The 19,071-nt window shown below is 39.8% G+C and overlaps 1 protein-coding gene across 1 annotated transcript in view; it reads left to right on the forward strand.

Moving 5' to 3' along the window:
• arhgap39 (Rho GTPase activating protein 39) overlaps positions 1 to 19,071 on the forward strand; it is a 68,256-nt gene that overhangs the window by 33,395 nt on the left and 15,790 nt on the right. Inside the window, exons 3-6 of the mRNA XM_085386521.1 lie at positions 1,028 to 2,315; positions 12,667 to 12,831; positions 15,952 to 16,137; positions 17,730 to 17,943. Of these exons, the coding sequence (XP_085242647.1) occupies positions 1,028 to 2,315; positions 12,667 to 12,831; positions 15,952 to 16,137; positions 17,730 to 17,943 (1,853 nt within the window). The remainder of the gene's footprint in view (positions 1 to 1,027; positions 2,316 to 12,666; positions 12,832 to 15,951; positions 16,138 to 17,729; positions 17,944 to 19,071) is intronic.

Consider the following 19,071-nt stretch of genomic DNA (forward strand, 5'->3'; position numbering starts at 1 on the left):
GAAGCTTTATCATGGAAAGAAGAAGCCATATGTGAATATGATGTAGAAACACCCATCTTCTCTGGGCAAAAACCCATGTCAAAATGACTGAAACAAAAACGAAAACTGTTCTGTGGCCAGAGAAATAAAAACATTCTCATGAAATCATTTTTTAAAAGCATGTGTGCAACATCCTCTAAGCTTTAGAGGAGAAAGACCATCCAGCTTGTTATCATTTCTCAGTTCCAAATTCTGCGACAGTGCCTATATAACTGGTAGGTTGTACGTATTGAAGGTTTTAGATCAAAATATGCTCCCATCCATCCAGTGTCTTTTTTGTAGATGTTTAAGCATTTCCACATACTGAAAAGATGCTGCTGATGCACGCTCTGATCTAGTCTGTTCCCTGAACTCAAACTCTAATTTTAAAATTATTTTCAAACCTTGCTGAATTTTTCGAATCCAGTTGCTGTTTGTCTTTTGGTCTTTCTGCCTTTTACTTTTGTTTCTGTAACTGAAAAGAATGCTCTGTTGTGATTGAGTGACTGGCTCACAGAAATATAACTTCCTTTCAGAAACCCTTTGGTTGCGTTTGCAGTATGCCTTGGGACGTTACCCACTGGTATTTTAAACTGCTGTCCAATCACGTTTGCCGCATTTGGTCAAATCTGAGCAGAGTTTAGTCCTGCGCAGTTCAGATTATATTCTACTACTACTATCAGCAGTGACATCATCATTAAATGGTAGTGATCCCGTTCTGTTGCAGGCATATTACTTCATATCATGAGCTTTTGCTCTCTTTCTGCATGCTTTTCTCTTCCCATCATTTAGGAACAAGTTAATCTTGGTTTTATTACCTTATAATAACAATCACTTTCAGATAAATGTGATTATGAGGTATTTTCTAATAATTACAAGATTAATTGTAACAGAGTAACTGGAACAGGAATTGATAAGTTCAAAATGAACTTTAATATCCTCTAACTGCATCTATTCTTTTCTTTTTCAAAATGTCTCTCCTCTCTTTTTTTCTGCTCTCTTCTACCAGGACCTCTCCCTTCAGGTGGAATACTGGTACAAAAGAGCGAATGCTGATCAAGGTGACAGACAGAGAGCCCAGCTTCTTGGCCCATCAGGGAAATGGTTACTCTCCCTGTGACCCCTCCAGCCCTAGCACTCCTTCTGGAGGGGGCACCACCTCACGAGCTCGCTGTCCCTCTGGAGGAAACCCTTCTTCAGAACCTGACAGCTCCCCAGTTCTTTATGCCGACCGCCGTCAGTCTCCTTTTCTTAAGCGGGCAGAGCTGGGTGGCTCAAACACCCATCGACTCACTTCAGCTGACTCCCAGCCTCCTTCACCCCGCTACACCTATGAGCCCCCACTATATGAGGAGCCGCCAACAGACTTTCAGCCCCCACCCATCTATGAAGAGCCTCCCACTGACATGCACCTCTCTGATTCTTCTTCCTTCTACAGCACTGGCAAGTCACCTGCTCGAAAATCTTCAGTCCCCCTTTACCACTCCCCCAAGCAGGGACAGTCACCCTATGGCCAGCTGGTTCTGACCAGGCAGAAGTGTCCCGAAAAGACTCAGAGTTTGGAGTACAGTCCTGTGGGCAAGGAATATGTTAAGCAGCTGGTGTACGTGGAGCAGTCTTCTTCCAGTCCTCGATTCAAGACAGCAGACCGTCTTCTGCGTTACGGCACAACCGGTGGCTATGGAAGTTCATATGGGGGGTCCTACACTCTGCAACACAGCCAATCTCTGATCAGAGACCCCCGCCTCCTGCTGGACTACAGTGGAGAGGGTGGAGAGGGAAGCCAGAGGTTAGTTTATGAGGACTCCATATCCTGGACGTCCAGCCAGACACATTCCCTCTCTTCTTCTTCTACAGCCAGGCCTGGGGCTTTCTCTCCCTCTGGCAACCGCAAACGCAAAAGCCGCAAGCCATCCCTCCCACAGGAACTGACTCGGTATGGGGAGGTGGAGCTTACTGGGACAGCATCTGAAGCCATGCTGGCTCAGGCCAGACTTGCTTGGGAGGCTCAGCAGGTGATGAAACAGAGGTGCAGTTGGGATTCTGGGCAGGGAGGTGGTGCTTCCCAAGCTGGCAGCTCTAAAGATGGCTATGAGAGCGACGGAGCAGTGCCTCTGCCATTACCGGGACCAGTGGTGAGGGCGTTCAGTGAGGACGAGGCACTAGCACAGAGCGATGGCCACCACTGGAAACGAAGTACCTTTGAGCGGCTGGGGTTCCCTCAGGCCCTCCTGGAGAAAAGCCTCTCTGTTCAGACCAACCTGGCCTCCCCTGAACCTTACCTTCATCCCTCACAGGTACTGCTGCATGCTAGAATTTTCTAGCCATATTTAGAAGGATAGGATAATTCCATTATTATTGCTTTTGTAGTTCAGTTACCATTGCTAATCTATAACAGCTTTACTTAATGGGGGATTTATTGTGTGTGTGTGTATGAATAAATGTGTAAGAGATGGATAACGTGGCGCCACTTCCTTTGTACAAGAGTAAAGACAGAATTTCACCCTTATGGGGGCTGCCATCTTAATTTTTGGAGTCTGTAAGTCGTTGTGTCAAACTCCCATACACACGCCCCCCCTTGCACTTTCATTTCATTCAATCTGGTGGTGTATTTATTGGAACTGACGGCTCATTAAATTAAGGTAAATACAACCACATGCTGATATTTTAAAAGGCACCCAACATAGCATACTATAGGTCTATGCTACATCATTTTGTAGCCAATAGTTTAAAGCATTAGCTAGCTTAGCAGTAGCTAACACTGTCTCTTTCTCAAAACAAGTCCTTGTGTGTATTTTTGTGTAACTGTAAAATGTTGTCAGTCGCAGCTTAAGTACTGTTAAAGTTCAGCGTATGTATCAAGTCAACTATGCTCAAAATGCACGGACATCTTTCTCCGCCCATTTTATGAAGGATGCATCGGTGTGGACTTGCATGTGCTTGGTACAGCCAATTATTCCAGAATGTATTTTGTTTGAAACTCAAAAGCAACAATGGCAGATGAGAGTGGCCACAAAACTTTAAGTGACATTTAAAATATAACTTTCTGTGACACAAATAAATATTGCTGGGCATCGATTTTGATTTCTCTGATTTGATTCCAATTCACAAGGTCCTGATTTGATTTGATTCGGTTTCGAAATATTATAATTCTGATCATTTATCAGTACATATCCATATATAAAAACAAAGCTGACACTTGTAAGACTTCATCAGTAAGCATCACAGCAGATGAATTTGTGTCGAAGTAACTGAGGATAAAATGCAGAAAAACATGAAGGAGATTTTGCTGGTCTAGCTTTTTATAGCAGACAACCGCCTTAAAAATATTCTGCAGTAGATCAGAAATGGAAGAAAACTATGAATCAGCATATGAACATTACCTGATGCTGCTGAAGTGAAGCAGAGCAAAGTTACAGAGGTTTTATTAGAGACACAACTGAGAGTTTTGCAATTTGGAATCATTTGTTAAAGTTTACATTTCTTTGTATTGGACAGCAGAAATGAGGCTAAATTATATATTTCAAATACGTATTATCCCCTCTGGTTACCCTGGTATAAATGCCACTTAATTGCAGTACCTCAGAGCTGAAATAAAGGTGATCTTTCTCCTCTCTGACAGACTACAAGTTCTGAAGTTCCGCTCTTACGCTTTTTGTACACCTCTGCTGACACCTGAAATGTGAACTGTTTAAAAAAAAAAACCTTTATATACTAACAGATTATCTATTACTGTAAAAACCAACAATAACCTTTGACTCAGTGGTGGTTCTTAAATGGAGAGCTGCAACGATGAGATAATAGTGCCGTTCTGAGGGGTATACATTGAATGAAATTCAACACAGTCTGGCTTGCTTTGCATTAGCTGACTCTATAATACCTAAAACCTTAGTTGGAAATAGGGCTGCCACAAACGATTATTTTGATAGTCGACTAGTCACCGATTATTTTTGCGATTAGTCGACTAATCAGATCATCATCCATTGGACGTAAAACGTATAGCTTATTGCACCAGCAGCATCTGCTCTTATATAACTATCATTAGCTTACAGCTTTAAGTGTTTAAGGTATGTGCTAACAAAAAAAAAAGACAAGATGATAGTTTATTAAATTTTAATGAAATTTGCAGATTGTTTCGGTGAAGTTTAATAAACTCAGGCGTCTGCTCCTTGCTATCTAAAATATAACAGGACACCGGAGTAAATTCTTGAGCATCTCACACTTCTGATAATCAGTTGTCTGCTTGAAGTTTATTCAGCTGTGTAAAAACTATAACTTTAATCTCAGCCAAACCGATTTACTCAGGAACAAATAAAATACTAAAAAAAAAGGCAAACAATAACATTTTAAAGTTATCTAAGTGACTTATATATCATGTTTAACCTGAGTAGCAAAAGACGGCGGTGGGTTTGAAAACGATTTGCCGGGAGTCCGGTGCTCTCACGGGCTCTAGTGAGCCTTGCCCCACTATCGAGCTAGTGGGTAACAGACGTCTCCGAAAACGTCGGAGCGCTTTTGAAAATATGCGGTGTCTTGATAAACTGAGCAGATATTTGAGGTTTACACAGCTACATTCTCGCCTAAAAATATGTTAAACGTTTATTTTGTGACCCAGAAAGAATAATAAGAGTAATATTAAAACTAACTAGCTGCCGCCATTGTTGGAAACTGAGCTGGGCTGCGCTATGAATTCTGGGACACCGCTTCTTCTTCTTCGGGGTTTAACGGCAGCTGGCATCCTTGTACATGCAGTGCTGCCATCTTCTGTTTCAGTCCGTTATTACACTCTTAAATCCTACTACTTATTCCTGCGTCTTTTGTGATCTTACAAAGCTTCAAACGACGCGTCGACTATTAAATTAGTAATCGTGACTAGTCGACTAATCGTGGCAGCCCTAGTTGGAAATAGTGGGTATCACAATGGTGGTTATGAAGTTTTTCCACTAAGCCAAGCTTTCTGCTTCAAGCTTTCAGTGTACTTGGATAAAAATTGGTGTTTTGTAGATCTCTGTGGAAGAAGCCAAGCTGTTCCTTACTAAAACACAAAACGATCCCCACTTCAGTCAAAGATGTTACCAGATGATTAAAAAAATTATGATGATGCACTGCACACTACATGCTTAAAATAAAAGAATCGGTGAAAATGTGGCGCTTCCAGATGATTTTTAAACTAAAAGTAAACACAAACCACCCCCGACCAGGTTAAGGGCTCAGCACAAGTTACAAGTAAAAAGATCCACACGGAAAACTGACTTTCAGCTAGGGTGTGCTGGCTTTGTAGTACACCCTAGTTCAGTCGTGATGAATCATGGTCACTGACAGGAAAACAGCAAAACATATAGAGACACATGCTAGTCACATTTCTTTATTAATCATGTTACTTTTATTTGGTGGACATCAGCAGTGTTATCACCAAACTGAGGTATTAGCAAAATACTGGACTGATACTACAGGCAGCTGATGATGAGCTTGAGCTTAAGAAGAGAAGCCTGTTAAAGTATAATGCCCATAATAAAAGCACAGTAAGGATAACACTAGTTCGTGACCAGACAGGCCCAATGACTTTTCTGTTTCTCATATAAAAAAGAGGTTTTAGTGCCTCATTTTCAGTCCCCTGCTGCAGGTCTTAACATTCTTCCAGAAAGGATGTGCTCTAAGCCTTTGTCAGAGCAGTGATTGAATGAACATATGCAGAGGCTCAGACATGATTGCAGACGCGCTGAGAGAAGATGGAAGAAGGATGAGCTGTATGTTTCCTTACATACTTAGGGACTGTCTCTCTGTTTACCAAGAGGCTGTACAGACTGCAAAGACTGTTTATCTCAAACCTAATGTCCACAAATAGACACAAGCCTCAGGTACCATCTTGTAAACCTTTCAACCTTCACTCTTGCTGCTATCCTTTTGCCACAAATAACTCCTGACACTTGTCTCCAGCAACTCTACCCTGGCCCCCTCTCTTTTCCACCTCTTGTGTCCTGTCAATTGCTTTGGAAATATTACTGATTAACTGAGGAAAAATAAAGTTATTTTGCTTGTTTAAAAATGAGGCAAAAACAAGTTGTGACAAAAATAAATAAATAAAATCTAGATAGTGATTCCTGGACTCCAGTTCAGAAAGGTCTACAGAATCAGAATCAGAATCAGAATGGGGTTTATTGCCAAATGTTGAGCAGGTTTACAACATTAGGAAATTGCTGCGGTGCTTCAGTGCAAACATGCTGTCATAAATAGCACTTAAATAGACATGGAAAAAAATAAAAGTAGGGATAAGAATTAAAAGTGCTACGTGGAAAGATATGTGCATGAGATATACATGAGATATATACATGAGAATAAGAATTAAGAGTGCTACGTTGAAAGATATATACATGAGTGCAGGTGGTGATCAGTGCCAAACATAGAATGATGCAGTGACACAGCGTAGGGTCATGTGTTAGTACAGAGGGTTTCTCCACACGAAAACTCTACAATTCATCCAGAAATCTCGTGCAGAGGTGAGTCGAGGTCATTAAATCAAAAGCACATGAACATTTAGGTAATTGCCATTAGCTTAGTGACCAGGTGTAGAATGAAGGTCTTCCTCAATCTTTACGAGTAAGCAGCAAATCATATGATTGGAATTTTATAGATTGTATTCATATTGGCCAGATGTGTATAATTATCAACCAGGGAGTCATCAGGCAGCCCTTCTTATACAAAAGATGCATGACACCTTGATAAAAGGTGAGTCTAGAAGCCTTTTTGCAGACTTTGTTATGTGTGGAAGTGAGCGGGTTAATTACACAGTGCAATTGTGGCAAGAGGTAGAGGCGTTACTGAGCTCAGGTGGAATAAAAGTAAACTTCTTTCTAGTGTCCAAAACAGCACTGTCTGTTCCTACGATCAGCATCACAACCTTTACTTTGTAAAACAAATGGCTGCTGATAGGAGCAGCTTTTTCCCCTCATGTTGGAGTTTGTTAAAGATGTGATTTGACCTTTACGTTTTCCAGGTGAAAAATCTACAGAAAGTCAGGAGCTGTTTCTCAATACCCAAGAACACAAGTTAGTACTTGTTCTTGCTTGTGTGGACTTCCTGAGAACAGAGAATCCAGCACAATCATTCTACAAATGGAGGCAGTGCAGTTGATAAAATCACATCTCAGCTCAAGTGTGTTTTTACTGTCATTCCCTCCCAATTTCATTGATTAATATTTACAACAGAAATTACTCAATTTCCTTAGAATTAAACTAGATTATTTGTGTTTTTAAGCATTTTGACAAAATGTTTGGCTATAACAGGATCATTGATGTAAAATTGATTTAAAAAGATGCAGTAAAAACTGGACTGATTTATTCATTACATGCATACACGCGCCATATAAACTACATTATCTAGAGATGCTGATTACTACTATATAAATCCTTTTTTTTAGATGTACAGAACATCTGCTCGCCTTTCGTGTTCATGGCCGTGGTCTTCTAACATTCAGAGATTTACTGATCTGCTTCATAGTGTCTAAGCTGACAAATGAGTATTAGGGCCATATTAAGAAAAAAAAATGTATTGATCATTTTGAGAGTAAAGTTAAAATACTATTTTAAGAAAAAAGTTTAAATGTGGAGGTTACCATTGTTTCAAGGCAGTCTTTCTTGGAACAACCATATACCCCCTTTAAAATGCCTTGTGTAGATAAGTTAGTAAAATCGTACTTTTCGTTGCAAGAAAGGAAATTATTTCCTTTTTTAGCAAACACAGTGTGGTGATAAGTATAAGGATGTTGAAAGGATGGTGCAGAAAGCTGCGTCAGGTCAGAAGCAAAAAGCACAAAAATGTAAGAGTTGGCCTGATTTGTATAAAATGAAGTTGCTGGCAGTGGACAGATGCAGGGATACCGATGGTTACACTTTTTAAATGAAAAGGATGTATGTTTTATCACAAGACAGTAAGATGGCTGATCAATTTCTTCCACTAACTCATCTACATAAGGCATTTTCTAGAGCGTATAGCAGCCTACACATAACGTCCATATTTTGACTTTTTTCTTGAAACCGAATGTTAACTTCGAATTATTCCTTCTACCGCTTGACAATATCCTTAGTCGAAGTCAGCAGCAAGTCACCCGCACTAGAGTAGGTAGAGCACTGTTTTCCTGTCCTGAGTCGCCTGACAGTATGCCAGAATTTCATTGAGGCAGTCCAAAAGTCTTTTTCCGTGGGCTCTCCAAAAGAATAAAATTGCAGAAACAAGCAACAGAAATAAGCTTTCTCCAAAGGGTGTCTGACCTTTCCCTTAAGAAATAGGGTGAGGAGTTTGGTCATCCGGGAGGGACTCAGAGTAGAGCCACTACTCCTTCACATTGAAAGGAGCTGAATGAGGTGGGTCGGGGATCTGACAAGGATGCCTCCGGGCACAGTCATTACATCACTGAAACACAAACTTCATCTCTCTTAATAAAAACATTAGACATGCACAGTTCAGTCTGCATATTGAACAGAAACAAACATGTCAGATGTTAGAACTGTCTTGTTAATACCATAATATTTCAAACCTTACAGTTTCAGCCGTCATCTGTCATTGCCGCTTTTGATTTTGGATGAAATGCATTCTGAAAAACTTGGCTGCACCAAGCACACAAAGGTCACCCCCAGTGCATGCTCAGCAGAATGGGCAAAGTGAGAACATCTGGATGTTTTAAGCCTGCATGACTTGAATTGAATTGGAGTAGTACTTGGGCTGCAACTGATGACATTTCACAAGTCCACAAGAATACAGGTATACACAAGTATGTATATTGAGAAACAACCAAGATCTTGAAGGATTGCACAGGAGCACGCCTCAGGTAGGTGAAAATCCCTCTCGACCCTCTGTCCGACTTAAGTGGATAAGGACAGACACACATACATTTTAAAGAAATTTAATGGCAGTTGGAGCTGCGTGATCATTTCCTGTAAAAAGTGCAATTAACTTTACTGTAAACTAGGGCTGAACGATATATCGCATTTGCGATAATATCGCGACATGATCAAGTGCAATTTTCTAACCGCAAAGGCTGCGATTATACTCTGGACATGTCCAAATTCATGGGCTGCATCCTCCTGAGGCCGCATTTGTACACCGATTACGTCACAGCGACGCGCCGAAGGCTGTCCAAATTACTACCATATCCCAGAATTCATAGCGCGGCCCAGCCAAACTCCAGTTTCCAACAATGGCGGCCGCTACTAAGTTTTAAAATTACTCATACTAATCTTTCTGGGTCACAAAATAAACTTTTAAAATATTTTCAGGCGAGAAAGTAGTTGTGTAAACATCAAATATCTGCTCGGTTTATCAAGATATCCCATATTTGCAAAAGTGCTTCGACGTTTTCAGAGGCGTCTGCTACCCACCAGCTCGACAGCTAGCCGGGAGCTCGAGGGTTACTGATGCGGCCGAGAACGGCACAACTCCCGGCACATCATTTTCAGATCACCGCGGAGTTTCGCTGCTCGGGTTAAACGTAATATATAAGTCACTTAGACAACCTAAAAATGTTATTGTTGGGCTTTTTTCAGTGTTTTGTTTGTTCGTGAGTAAATCGGTTTGGCTGAGATTAAAGTTATTAGATTAGATAAAATAAAACTTTATTAATCCCCCGGGTGGGTTCCTCCTTGGTTTTCACACAGCTGACTAAACGTCAAACAGAAAACTTATTAAACAGAAGTATGAGACAGTCGAGAATTTACACCAGTGTCTGGTTATATTTTAGATAGCAAGAAGCAGACGGCCGAGTTTATTAAACTCCACCGAGACAGCGGTGACGCTAATCAGAAGGCTAGACCGTCCAATTTCACGCCTTTAAACTTTAAAGGCGTGTTTGTGTGTGTGTTTATACAATTGCTATTATGTTTGCACTTTATGTGTAATGTTACTGACTGCAGAGATCAGTAAGATGTGTGTATTTTTTATTTATTAGTTTTATTTATTTAATATTATTTTTTAATTGAATGACTGTCTAGTAGTTCACAGATGTCGAAAAACTGAGTGTGGTAAAGCCACTGATTTTTTTTATGTATATTTCTGCAATCTGCACATTGTACTGACTTTCATTTTAATGTTTACACCAGGGTTCCTTGTCAGCACTTTATGCTCAGATGTTTGTAAGCTAAAAATAAACTATTGTGTATGTTCAAATATAGGGGTGGGTTTTTATAATCGATTCATCGATTAAAATCGATTCTGGCTTGGATAACGTAAAATCGATTCATTAAAATCCTGAATCGATTTTTTAATATAAATTTATTTTGTCCGAAATGCCAGAATCTCTGGTGACATCTCACAAAATTTCAAGAACCACCAAACAGTAAATGAGAGCAGGTACAGGGATTCTGCACATAGACTTAAACACACAGCGCGACTCGCGGATCAGAATCAGTTAGATGTCGCCTTTCTCACAGTCGGGGCTGAAAGCCGACAGCTCGCTGATCCGGGTCCGCGCTTTGTGTTCACGCCCTTTATGCGCTGATTCTAAAGCTGTTAGTTTGATCTCTCTCCAAACAATATTGACCGAATCAGCAGCAAAAGAAGATCCAAACGCTTCACATAAACATCGTCATGAATTCACTCTTTTACTGTTTTGCTTCCATTGCGATGCGCAGCTCTCTCTCTCTCCCTCTCTCCCTCCCCCTCTCCCCCCCCCCCCCCCCCTCTCTCTCGAACAGTTTTGCTTTCTTCATTATTCGCTTGCTTGTTACACAAGTCTACTGTTGCTTACAGCGCTGTCGGCCGCTGTTTTTTCCCCTTTTACATTCTTCCGAAAAGAAAACCTCATTTCTGCTGTTCAATACTGAACAAATTGAAACTTTTTAAAATTATTCAAAATGCAAAATGCTTAGCCATGTCTCTAATAAAACCGCTGTAACGTCAGAGGTAATGTTGATTAATTAATGGTTTTCTTTCGTTTTTGATGTACTGCAGAATATTTTTATAAAATCCCAGGCCAGGAAAATCACCTACATGTTTTTCTGTGTTTTATCTTCAGCTACTTTGACACAAAGGCATCTGCTGTGATGCTCACACCTTGGATAAAGTCTTGAGAGTGTCAGCTTCCTTTTTATAGATACAAAAATATGTAAATGTCCTGATCTGAATTATAATATTTCTGACTGTCAAAATATCCCAGATTTAAATCGAATCGAATCGAATTAAATCGAATCGTGGATCGAATCGATTCGGGACCTTGTGAATCGGAATTTGAATCGATTCTAGAAATCAGTGACGATACCCAGCCCTATTCAAATATACTGTTGTGATTGAAGAAGTTAAATAAAAATGTCAGTAATCAATTCATGCATCACCTCATGTTATCATAACAGAGGTCTGTCTTCCAGGAAAGAACAGTTTAAAATTAATGTAATATAGTATTGGCCATACTATATGATGTATTGCTTGTCTTTGTTTAATAATACAGAAGACAAAGACCTTAAAAAATAATCGCATATCGCATCGCAATCGCAATATTGGGGCAAAAAATCGCAATTAGATTATTTTCCATAATCGTTCAGCCCTACTGTAAACACTTTTTACATCCTTGTAATTTGATTTACAATAAAATTGCTGTAACTGGATTTTACTGCAGTTTGCTATAATTTTTATTTACAGTAAAGCTACAGTAAATTTTATTAACAGTAAATTTACTGTAAATTTAATTGGTAATTATAGCAACCACTGTGAATTTAAATTAGCTTTGCTGTAAATTCAACAGCAAATTCCTGGCAGCAGGACGTTATTTTAGAATTTACAATAACCAATTTGCTATATTGTCTATATTTTACAGTTACTGTATTTTTTTTAAACTATCTGTATTTAGATCATTTGTAGCGTATCTTTATTTAAAGTAGGTCTTTATTTACTGTATCTTTATTGATAAAATTCTTAGTGTTCTCCAGTTTAATTTATACTATTGCAGGACTAAGATAGTAAAGCACTATAAACTACATCTGACTCCTGTTCCTTCAAAAGGCAGTTGATCATGAATATTTCTCCTTAAAACATGCTTTTTAATTGTTGAAAGCACAGTTTGCAAATGTGTAAGAAAAAACTGACGTGTTTATAGTAGAAACTGAAAACACTGTCGTTTAATTGTTTGTTGCTTAATTACTTTGGAATTTAGAATTGGCTTCAAACGCCATTCAGAGGCACTTTGTATATAACTTAAAATATGTAATATTCAATACTGAACTTTGATACAGTACTGTATATTTTATTTAATTCTTTGCATTTTTTTTTTTGAAGAAAAGTTTATTTCAATGTTTTTACATTTCAGAGAACATAATATTAGATTCAGCGATTAGTTTTAGTTGGATAACCTTATCAATTTCCTGCTTTAATTCTAATGCCACACCCATATAATTTTTTTTAATTGATATACAAACAAACATAATCATAGTGGTTCTTACACCTATGATGCCTTTGAATATCTTTCTTTTGTTCAAAGCTGTTATTTCTAAAGAATGACTGGACTTTGTTGCTCTGAAATAACCTTGCCAATATTGACAAATTAAAATGTCAGTCTTGAATTTGCTACCTGAGTGTTAGTAAGTGCTAAAGAAACTTTATAAATGTTTTGCGGCACAAGATTAATTGTCTGTTTCCTCACTCCCTCTCTGTTTGTCCAACTTTAAGTCAGAGGACCTCGGAGCTTGTGCCCAATTTGAAGCCAGTCGAAATGCAAGGAATATGATGCCTAGCGCCAGCTGTGGCATTTTCCCAGAGTTCACCCTGAGGAAGCCGTCCTCGGAGACCGACATTGAGAACTGGGCATCCAAGCACTTCAATAAACACACACAGGTATTCACAAAAATATAAAACACAAGCCTGTTTCCTTTTAGTGATTCTGAACCTGATATCTCTACTGTATAAAAACGCTTTATGTATCCTATACTTTATTCTAATGGTCTGTTTTCAAGATCTCTAAAGGAAGTTTCATGCTTTTTAATTAATTAATTTCTATGCATGTGAAACAAATAAATTAACAGTCAATTAACATTATAGTAAGACTGTAATAACAGCATTGCATTAATAACACTGTTGATTTAAATGATTCTGTTGATGGTGTCACATACTGACAGTAAAAAGGTTTTATTATAATAAATAGACAGTAATTATCTACCCAAAGCGTAGACACACCTTTGGATCTTCAGGTTGGGGGTGTCTGTATTCAGAAAGGGTCTCTAGGCTACACCCCCTATGCTAATAAATCATACTTCACATACAAACGAAGACATACCGACTCGGACTTGCCTGGTTTCAAAAGGTTAGGTCAGGTGTTGACGAACCAGGACACACTAATGAGAAGTGTGCTGCTGGAACATGAAGGCACAAGTGGGCAAGAGATAAACACAAGACATTGTTGGAATGCTACTACACAAGTAACCCCAGCAGAAGGGGTTACTTGAAGAGGATGTGCAACCTATGGATTTTTTGATACCCGAGCAAGGCACAGAAAGGAATTGGGAGGAATACCAAAGGAGTGAAGGAGTACTGGTAAACAGAGCAGTGGCCTGAGACTGCAAGGCTAGGCTGACCCTCAGAGCCTTCATCAGGAACTTGTGACATACAACACTAGAAGCCATCTTCAAGCCCATAGCACGAGTTGCCATCAAATGCTGGATCTACCAAGGAAATGCACTGTCCCCACTCCTATTCTGTATAAGCCTGAGCCCTCTCAGTGAGATCATTGACAAGACTGGCTACGGACTTGTTCACTGGTTTTTATTACTACGGAACGGAGCAATCTCCTGCAGAGGATCAGGCAAGTTCTAAGAAGTCAGCTGAACAGTAAGAACAAGATCCTATCTGTAGGTAAGAATGCCTATGCCCAGGCAGCAGAAACCCAAGAAAGAAGAGGAGGAACCAACATGAAAAGATAGACCCCTGCATGGTATGTACCACCAGCAGATAGAGGAAGTAGCTGACATCCAGAAATCCTACCAGTGGTTGCAAAAAGCTGGACTGAAAGACAGCACAGAGGCACTAATCGTGGCAGCACAGGAACAAGCTCTGAGCACAAGATCCATAGAGGCTATCACACAAGTGCAGGCTGTGTAAAGATGCCCCTGAGACAATCCAGCACTTAACAGCAGGATGCAAGATGCTAGCAGGGCATACATGGAACGCCATGACCAAGTAGTGTACTGAAACATCTGTGCCGAGTATGGCCTGGAAGTCCCGAGGTCAAAATTGGAGGTGGTGGAGAATGACCGAGCTAAGATCCTGTGGGACTTCCAGATACAGACAAAATGGTGGTGGCTCACCAGCCAGACATAGTGGTGGATTAACAAGCAGAAGAAGACGACCGTAGTGATAGATGTAGCGATACTGAATGACAGCAACATCAGGAAGAAAGAACGCAAAAAGCTTGAGAAGTACCAAGGGCTCAGAGAAGAACTGGAGAAGATGTGGAGGGTGGAGGTAACAGTGGTACCTGTACCTACAAGTGGTAATTGGAGCGCTAGGTGCGGTGACTCCCAAGCTAGGCGAGTGGCTCCAGCAGATCCCAGGAACAACATCAGAGATCCTTGTCCAGAAGAGCGCAGTCCTAGGAACAGCAAAGGACCTTTGTTGTCTTGATGTCAGCAGCTTGTGTCTCCTCCTTTGACCAGCTTGTTATCCCACTTTGTTACTATCAACTGCAATTCTTCAGTCTGAATGACATTCCAATGTCACTGCTGCAGATCCCAGTGGTGTGGGTCAGTGAATCGATGTCTCAATAACTCCTGGCATTTAGCTTGATGTTGTTGGTATTAGAAGCCAGTCTTGTTTAATCGTCTCACTGAAGGGGTTCAGGCCTATGCAGAACAGCAGTGGGTACAGGGCAGATCCTCAGTATATCCTGCATTTGATGGTGACTTGTGTATTTGGGTTGAATTTGACCTCAAGTGTTTTTTGCCACATCCCCATCGAATTCCTGATGAAGGCTCTTGAGGTCATGTTGATGTCGAAGGCATTCCAGCATCCATGTGTAAGCCACTGAGTTATATGTTTTTGGGCGGTCCACTGGTTGGTCAGTCTGGTCTTACAGTCTTGAGTGACAACTCAAGACTACCAGGGGCTGGGACCCTCTGGTGTTTCTGCCGGTTCCTTCCTGAGCCCCGCTTTTGCTAAATTCTTATACCTAATAATGAATGCAATCTGTAAGTTGCTACAGTGGACAATGAAACAGACAGTAACAACAATCCCCCTGCAGTTTCTCCAGAAACGGTCATTTTGATTTCAATCTGTTTCTGTTTTAACCATCTGTTCCCCCGATGGTTAAAGCTTGCTTCCAGGTTGTTAATTAGAAGGTCTAACCCAGATGGATTTAATGTGTTTGTGAATGGTAGCAATATCTTGATGAAACGCCTGTAGTCATGTAAAGTACATGCTAATTTCTCCAAGGTCAACCTTTCTTGCTATATTCAGTAGAGGCATATTCAGCTTTGCACTGTCAGTAGTTTATACACTTGGTGCAACTGTTGCTAAAATTTAGTGAAAGAGTGATGACCTCATATCATATCCAAACTGATAATCTTTACCTTTCACTTAACTTAAAAAATATCTCAAAGCCTTTTAGGGCTATGAATATGTAATATTTTCAACAAAAAAGGGAAAATGTACAACTATAATTAAATTAAATAAAAATTTAATTTATACAATGTCAGTTCATAGCAACGGGTTCTTCAATGGCTATATACTGTAAAAAAAAGACCTTAATGAATTTAAGATGATCCCCATTAACAAGTATTTGGTGACAGTAGTGCAGAAGAAATCCTTTTAACAAGAAGAGACTTCAGGAAGATGCTCAGGGAATGGCAGCCATAATTCTCTGCTGAGACAAGGTTAATTAAATGTCAGTTACTCTCTTAGCATCTGTTTCTGTGTCACTTAAACAACTTTATATTTCTCTCAATCCCTGATTTCTTTCCTCAGGGTCTTTTTAGAAGAAAGGTCTCTATTGCCAACATGTTGGCCTGGAGCAGTGAGCCTATCAAGAAGCCCATGATTGTGACTTCAGACCGCAGCGTGAAAAAGGAGGCAGTCGAGATCTTTAAACTCATCCAGACCTACATGGGAGACCGTCGCTCCAAGGCCGACCCCCTTTCTGTGGCTCTGGAGGTGAGTTTTTCCTAACTTTCTCATTATGTCCTTATAAATAATTTTATTTCAGCACCTTCACTAGAAAACTGACACTGAGTCCAGAAGTTTGGTACAGTGTGTACACAGCCACTGTGCTGTTTAAAAAATGAGTAAACTGGCCAAATATAGGCCACAAGAAGAACTGGAAGGCCAACAACCCTATTTACACTAAAGAAGGATAATATGAAAAAAATATCCAGTGACCTGAAACATTCAGACTTTTAATGGAATAAAGGATCATTTTTATTTCTAATCATCATCAGAATCATAGAATAGAACAAGTCAGCCAAAGAAAGAATAGCTGTGGGAAGTTTTACACGAAAACCGAGAACTTGTCTTGAAGACTGCTTAAAGAAATTACAAGAAAGCTTCCTCAAGACAGTTCAGGCTGTACTGAACAATAAAGGCGGTCATGCCAAATATTGACTTTCAAGCTCATTTCAAGTTTAGAAACTCTGTTCGTACCCTTTACATTATACTGTATTATATGTTTTATAGAGTTCAATAGAGCACTGTTCCATTTCCCATTTTCCTACCGACATAAAAAGAAATGAGGGGTGGATCGTGACTTTTGCACAGTATTTTAGCAAATGTTTAAAGTGAGACATTTTACTATTTCATTAAAATATTAGCTAATTTGGTTAATTGTCAACAGGTCAGTAACACGACTTGGTTTATAAAGACTATAAAAAGAGGCACAATAATGTTCCTTAATGTAAAATTGAGTTTTAAAAAAACTTGAATATTTCGTTATCTACAGAACAAAATATCATCAAAAGATTCAGAAAATATGAAGTCGAAAAACCAGTATTGGGTCCCTGTGTTATTTAGGCCCTGTGGTGGCACTATATTGAAAACAGTCATTATTCTCTCATGGAAATGACTGCAGGCTCGGAAACACTTTGAGAAATCTTTGTCTGTGAACATTCCTGTGATATTCACAAATGCAGGTTAAAGGTTTATTATGCAAAGATGTGATGCGATGTTCTCTGGGCTAAGGGTCCTTTTAAAATGGACTGGGCTAAGTAGAAGACTGTTCTGTGGTCAGACGAATCAATCTTTGAAATTCTTAAAAACAAAGATACCGCATCCTCTGCATTAAATAGGAGAGAGACCATCTGGCCTGTTATTAACATTCAGTTCAAAATCCTGCACCCTGCCTATGGAACACTCACATCCAGACAACATATTTGCCAAGAAAAGCCTTGTATATTTCAGCAAGACAATGATAAACTGCATACTGGATTTGTTTCACTAACTGAAAACATCTGGCGCAACAAAGTTTTAAACATGGCTCTGTACCAACTTTTTTGAGACATGTTGCTGCCACCTAATACAAAATGACCTTATTTTTTCTTACAATGGTGCATCTTCTGATTTCCGATACTTGATATGTCTTTGTTCTATTGTGCATAAAATATTTATGACAGCTGCAAATCATTGCATTGTGTTTTCATATACATTTTACGCACCATTCCAATTTTTGCAGAATTGAGGTAAATCAGTTGGACAGAAAAGTTCAAATGACCTCAAATTTTTTAATGTTACATGGTCCTCTGCCTGTCTGTCAGGTTGTGGTGCGTGGGTGGAGTAATCAGGGTTTGCGTGATGAGCTCTACATCCAGCTGTGTCGTCAAACTACAGAGAACTTCCGCTACGACAGCCTAGAGCGAGGCTGGGAATTGATGGCCATCTGTCTAGCTTTCTTTCCCCCAACACCCCGTTTCCACACTTACCTGGAGGGCTATATTTATCGACACATGGACCCTCTGAATGACACCAAAGGTGAGGGTCCAACACACATCTCTGCTATTTAGTACCAGTGACACATGATCTGTCTGGAACCAAGTCACTTGGATGGTATTTTACTGAGGTGGCTTTTGATGGAAAGACTTGGATAAATTACACTCTTTACTCGTATTTAGCCAAATGCTTAAAGATTGACGGGACAGCACTTCATGGTGCAAATGGATATTGACAAAGCATTTTGTAAAAGTAACACAGGAATTTTTCATTGAAAAGAAATTGACACAGCATTCGTCTTTCCTTGTCTTTTTGATTTTTACAAACTTCTCTTATTCCGTACATTTTTCATTTATATCCCCTCAACATACAGGCACAAGACACAAACACATATATTCACACATGCACAAACATTTTTTTTTCTACTCTACTTTATAAATTTGCAATCTCTCATAATGACATTGCCAAGTTTTGTAACTTAGAATATCTGTGGTGTTGGAACACAGGCAGAGACTCAAAGCATCTGCCACATAAATAAACTTAAAGCTTACATTGTTTACATTTATTGTAAACTGACTCTCAGATATAAAAAAAAAAACCTTTAACCACATCTTCTCTGCTCATTTTAATTCTAGACAAAGAGGGATAGTTATTTCGCTACACAAATCAATTGCTTTTACTCATACTCTTATGCCTTTTCGTTGCGTCGTCCTGCAAAGCACTGATCACTTCCACTTGTTAAGAACTGGCATTGGCCTCAACCTCAGTCTGGACTTTAGATTGGAATGAAAGTCTCCCACCTGAGATTGCAAGACCATCGGGTGTTTCGTGGGTTGTTGTCAGGAACAGCAAGCGAGAAGATAAAATAAAAGTGGGGATGCAGAGCTGGCTGTCGCATCCAGCTGCAAAAACAACCAATGCATCTCTCAAAAACACAATGGAGGAGCTATAATCAGAGATTTAATACAACTGCTTTGTCCAGGAGTGTTGTCCGCTGATTGTAACTGAATCCAGTGCCTCGGTGGAGTTACCGGGCCGGAATCTACACCCCCAGGACTGGAGTGAATCTGGTAAGGGAAGGGGCGGAGCGTTCTGTCCTTATGTACTTCATAACTGATGCCAACAGTAGAATTATAGACAGTCACTCCTAACCGTACTTAGAGGCCATGT

This window comes from Rhamphochromis longiceps, linkage group LG17 (assembly GCF_057381845.1).
Source record: "Rhamphochromis longiceps isolate RC_006_pf linkage group LG17, R_longiceps_female_GT1.1, whole genome shotgun sequence".
In the NCBI taxonomy this organism is placed as follows: Eukaryota; Metazoa; Chordata; class Actinopteri; order Cichliformes; family Cichlidae; genus Rhamphochromis; species Rhamphochromis longiceps.